Here is a 5,490-nt window from a genome sequence, read left to right on the forward strand (position 1 = left end):
AGCTGCTCTGTAGGTGTCCAAGAATGCAAATATGGGGGGTGCAAATAGGCACAGTAATTTATCCATTCAGCCATCCATCCACCCATGCATCAAAATGTTGTGGTTGCACAATATGATGTGAAATGCAAAGCTGGAACAGCTATATTTCAGTAGGTGACAACAGTTTGGTTAATGTTTTGATTTTTAGTGCACGGTTTATAACAGTTTTCCATAATAATAAGAAATCGATCCAGAATAAGATACATAGAAAGCATTAGTTGGATCTCAAACAGGTGCTTTATTTTTTGCAGTTTCACAAATTATTCATACAATAATTAGGAAATCTTGAATATAATATCTATCATAGTACTATTATATATTTCTGCTTTACACAGAGGGCTTTTTAAACCACTGAACCCACATAGGAAATAAAAGCTGTCCATACATTACAGCTTCAGTCCAGTCTTACAATGAAAGGTGCAATCGTACAGTCATCTGGTTTCTAGTGTCTCTGTGTGCGAGGTCCACTGCTCTGGATTGCATCCATGATGGACTGGACCATTTCAGATGTGGAGCCCTTACCTCCCAGATCAGCAGTGTGCAGCTGGAACACAAAGGAGATAACATATTTAGAGTAATGTCGAAATACAAAGCAGGACGTAACAATAAAAGTTGAATACCACCAACAAATTGCATGTAGCATTGGTCAAATCGTACCTGGGAATTGGTGATTGTAGAGAGGATGGCTTTGCGGATCATGCTGGCGTAGCCGTGGAGCTTAAGGTGATCCAGCAGGAGGCAGGAGGCCAGCAGCATGGCCGTGGGGTTTGCCGTGTTCCTGTTAGCGATGCTCTTCCCAGTATTCCTGGTGCCCTGTACAGAGAAGAGCACATTTAGAAAAGTGATACATCCATTTATACGTCCTTACAAAAATGAGATGTTACATCAGGGGAGGCTTGAGTGAGTGTACACTCACATGTGCGTATAGAGCTTGATTGGAAAAACAACAATTATGGTTTCGTTAAAAATTAAAGTGCTTAGATTACACAATAGGGAAAAATTCAAAAGAGGGAAGTTAACGCTGCACGTTCACATGAAAGAGGTGAAATAGAAAAGAAGGAAAGAACCAGACGACCAGAAGCAGGACTGGGATTCAGCTGCCGAGGGTGAGGTGAGGAGCACTCAGACCACCCAGCCATGGACGTGTGTTCATTAGGAGATGATGAACATCATACAGACCACAAAAAACTTGTCTGAAAACCGGACCAGTTCAGTGATTCCAGTTAGCGGAGGCGAGGCTAGCAGACAAATCACTGACGATACAGGAAGCTTAGCCAGTCAAAGTGGCCACACACACCCAACTCCAACATGATGGTGACTTTTTCTTCTTTTAGCTGGTGAGTTATAAATATTGATAGAGACCAAAACCTTTGTTGTACGAGGCTGTTAACATGACTATTGATGCTTTAACGGTGGGATTTTAACAGGGCAGTCCACAAAGATGACTCACTTTTGGAGAGAGCCTCAAGTGGACCCTAGAAAAACTGCAGCTAACCCCAGAGAGCCGCTAGAAAAACAAAGAACCCACAAGACATGTAGAGATCTCATTAACCCTGTCTCACCGTCTCAAACACAGCGTAGTTTTCTCCGTAGTTGGCTCCAGGCACCAGGCCAGGTCCACCCACCAGGCCGGCACACACGTTGCTCACAACGTTGCCATAAAGGTTAGGCATGACCATCACATCAAACTGCTGAGGCCTGGAAACCAGCTAAAACACACACAGAAAAGCTCATTGTAGGACATGTTTACAAGCTGGAGAAGCCAGCACACACAAGTTTTTTTGAATACAGAAGGAGGTTTCAATGAGTAACCGCCTTCTGTCCTGACTCTCAAGAGTCTTGGCTTGAAAACGCTCACATTTTCTGATTAAATACCCCAGTAAGAATGTGAGGGACATGATGACACAGACACCGCACAATGAAATGGTCTCACATGGACATGCCTGCATGGTTGTGTTATCCACAATCATGCTGTTGAAGGTGATTTCAGGGTAACCACTGGCCACCTCTTTACAGCACTCCAGGAAGAGGCCGTCGCCCAACTTCCTGCTCCGAGAAACAGACAAAAAATGAGTGGAACACATTTAAGAAACGAGATAAAACACAGGAACAGAAACGGACATGATGTTAGCTTTGTGGATGGCGGTGACTCGTCTGCGTCCTTTCTCTCGAGCTGTCCTGAAGGCGTAGTCGGCGATGCGTAAAGATTTGGTCCTGGTGATAATCTTCAGACATTCGACGACGCCTGGTACACTCTGAAGAGGTGCAGTGGAGATAAAACAGAGACTGATTAGTTAGAGATGCACTCAAAGAGATGGGATCCACACACACAGAGACACACCTCATGCTCCAGGCTGCTGTACTCGCCCTCCGTGTTTTCCCTGATTGTTATGATGTCGATGTTTCTGTGGTGCGTCCTCACTCCTGGCAGGGACTGGCTGTGCATCACACTGGCGTACAGATCCAGAGTGGTACTGCAGCGAGGAAGATGAGCACAAACAGAGAGCTCAAATTCTGTGACTTTACATCAGCAAAAAATCTGAGCTGAAAACCAAAGAGTTGTCGACTCACCGGAGGAGGCTATTTCGGGACTTATGGGAAGGTGGCAGGTTGTGGTTGGTCTCAATATTTCCTAAATAAGCAAACATATTTATGTTTAAAAGAGAAAAAAAAATGAACTGTTGCAATCCAAAATTAAAAAATCCATCTTTCCAACAGATTTTTTCTGCACTAGTTAAGTTTTCTACTAATTTCCTTGCATAAGTTTTTCCTGTTTAAAGTTCAGTTTGTTTCTCTTATTATTGGTTCTTTATTTGTGGATATGACATGTTTGCACACCTGTTACCTTTGGTGTCTGCCTCACTGACTGTCTACTCCTGTATGACCTCAGCCTGGATAGTAAAATACTTCAGCTTTGAGCTTCTTACTTCTTCCTCTCATGTCCTGTGATTGGATTCTCCTCCTCCTCTGTGCTCTCTACATCATTAGGCACAACACTGACTATGTGATTTTCTCAACATGCACATCCAAATATTTCATTTCAGAGTTTCCGTTTATTTATTTTTATTATGAATTGTAAACATAAATAAAATGTTTACATGTATACGAAAAAGGAATCAATAAAGCTTCCTAAGAACATTAAAAATCTCTTGTACCAGTCACACCTCACTGTTGGGCCACTTAAAAATTTACATTCAAATACTTACCATGAAAAAAGTATAAAGACTAATCAGAGGTAATTCACATGCTGATCTTCATTTGTCTGCCTCTTTTGATCTGAAAATCATCTTGTACTTGTTGGGAAGTGATTATAAGTAGAGCACAAGAATCAAACTCAGTAAAATAAATCGGAACAGAAGAGGAAAAAGAAGTTCAATTGTGTTTATTGTATATGATTGGTTCAGTGTTATCGCCTCTGGGAATGATTTATGTCCGTTTGTCTCACTTACATCTCTAAAAATGATTTAGTCATGAAAGTTGCTTCTTTTGTGTTTTTTTTCTTTTTTAGGAACATGATGTTTACTGTTTATGAGACACAAAAAATAAAAAACTTTACAATTTTTGTGTTTCTTTTGCATATTACCTGCCTTATAACTTCATTTAAGGTATATTTTCCACAGTTACCTTTCAGTGCAACTCCATTGCGTCTGATAGCCATTATGGCGTTATTGATATCATCTTCTGAGGTCTTAGTCGAGTCCACATTGACGACTTCGAAGTCTACAGGCACACAGCAGAATCTGATAGTGAACACAGGCAAAGAGAGCACTTATGAATGAGAGAGCTGAACCATTTAGTGGCCTAATATTAGCACTGCATCTGTGTGTGTGTGTAGTCAACATTATGGAGTGTGTCTCAGGGCATCCCACGGGAAATTCTGAGCATCAGCGACTTAAATCCTGGCATTCTGTTGAATGTTAATGCACCAGTATGTGCCCTTCCTGCATCAGTTTATGTTTTTAGCAAGAGCCAAAAGGAACTAATCAGTCACCCATTTGTTTTTAACCGCTTATCCAACTTAAGCTTCTTCTTTTTCTAAAACTGCTCCCTCTGGACTGGGGAGATTGGCTGCTCCGAGCAGGACCTCACAATCTTACTGAGAAGTGAAAGAAAGAGGGAGCGTGAGGACGACCGGATTTGTGTGGCATCATCAGAGTTTCCTCTGTGTGCTGGCTGGAGTCAACCTTAGAGATATAGTGAGGAAGTCAGACATCCAGATGAAGCTCAGAGTTGAGTTGCTGGTATTACTCGTCAAAAGGAGCTAGTTGACATGGTTCAATTGTCTGAGCTCCTCTCTTTGAAGACACAGAATCAACCGGAGATGTTATACATCTCATCTGACATGGGAATGCATGGATGGATAGATGTAGGCTTGAGCGTATCCCAGTTGACATGAGGTGCAAATCTAATCCTCTAAACTCTACTGAAGTCTTAAATTCATTGCTTATACATTTCTGTGTTTTAAAAAATACTTTAAAAGCTGTTACTATGAACAGCTTTCTGTCTAAAATGTGCACACACTGTGAGAAGGAAACATTAGCCGAGGATGGTTCAGGAAGTCAGGGTAACCTTTATTTATCCAGACATCCTTTACAATGGCAGCCAGGCAAAAAGCCTCTGGACGAAATTTATGAAGTGCTAAAAATTGTAAAAAGTTTAGAATTTTCAACACGCTGGTGGTGAATGTTTCAGTGAAATTCTGCAGAGAGTAATCGTGAGTGCATGAGGGAATTCTCACCGGAATAGCTCACACACGTGTTTGGCCAGCTCCGGTCCGATGCCATCTCCAGGAATAAGAGTCACGGTGTGTCTGCCTCCGTAACGAGCAGGTGGAGCCTGTAATGCACAAACACACACATTTTAGATACAACCCTAAACAAACTACAGAGACCTGTCACTCTTTTAGCTGTTACACTAAATCTTATAAGCACTTATAAGCATCCATACTCACTATGGTCTTGGGTGGGTGGGTGGAGGGAGGAAGGATTCAGAGCAAACAGGGGAGAGAAAATAGGACAAAGGAGAGGCTGAGACCACATTTTCTTCTAGAATCGACTCTAAATGTGAATCATGGTGAGGGGTGGGGAGTCAGAAGGTCTCCTAAAGACCGAGCTTACAGAAATTATAGAAGCTATAAAATAAATCCTCATATATAACACAACTTACAGTGTAAGTTGACTTGTGAGTCTGATGACAGGCTGCCACAACAAAACCCTAAAGATGCAGAGAAAAAACAGAGGTTACACGCAGACAAGTCCTCTTAAAATGACCAAATTACCTTCATAATAAATAGTATTCTAATTTTAAAATGTTCTAGAAAAAACCCCAAAAAACTATATCTACATATATATAGTTTTTGACTTTTATAAAAATTATTTATTTCATTTTATTTATTTGTTTTTAGCTATAAAACCAGGTCACAGACATGTTGGAGGCTGGCTGCCTCTACTC

The 5,490-nt window shown here is 41.3% G+C and overlaps 1 protein-coding gene across 1 annotated transcript in view; it reads right to left on the minus strand.

Moving 5' to 3' along the window:
- Nucleotides 1-257: 257 nt before the first annotated feature.
- Nucleotides 258-5,490, minus strand: part of LOC102200864 (isocitrate dehydrogenase [NAD] subunit gamma, mitochondrial-like) — an 8,312-nt gene continuing 3,079 nt past the window's right edge. Inside the window, exons 2-11 of the mRNA XM_005741069.1 lie at nt 5,206-5,253; nt 4,778-4,875; nt 3,664-3,779; nt 2,611-2,671; nt 2,381-2,513; nt 2,161-2,294; nt 1,983-2,085; nt 1,602-1,748; nt 697-852; nt 258-583 (exon numbers count right to left, since the gene is read on the minus strand). Of these exons, the coding sequence (XP_005741126.1) occupies nt 482-583; nt 697-852; nt 1,602-1,748; nt 1,983-2,085; nt 2,161-2,294; nt 2,381-2,513; nt 2,611-2,671; nt 3,664-3,779; nt 4,778-4,875; nt 5,206-5,253 (1,098 nt within the window). The 3' untranslated portion in view covers nt 258-481. The remainder of the gene's footprint in view (nt 584-696; nt 853-1,601; nt 1,749-1,982; nt 2,086-2,160; nt 2,295-2,380; nt 2,514-2,610; nt 2,672-3,663; nt 3,780-4,777; nt 4,876-5,205; nt 5,254-5,490) is intronic.

The sequence above is a fragment of the Pundamilia nyererei genome, unplaced genomic scaffold, assembly GCF_000239375.1.
Source record: "Pundamilia nyererei isolate P.nyererei 1_Seehausen unplaced genomic scaffold, PunNye1.0 scaffold00106, whole genome shotgun sequence".
Taxonomy (NCBI): Eukaryota; Metazoa; Chordata; class Actinopteri; order Cichliformes; family Cichlidae; genus Pundamilia; species Pundamilia nyererei.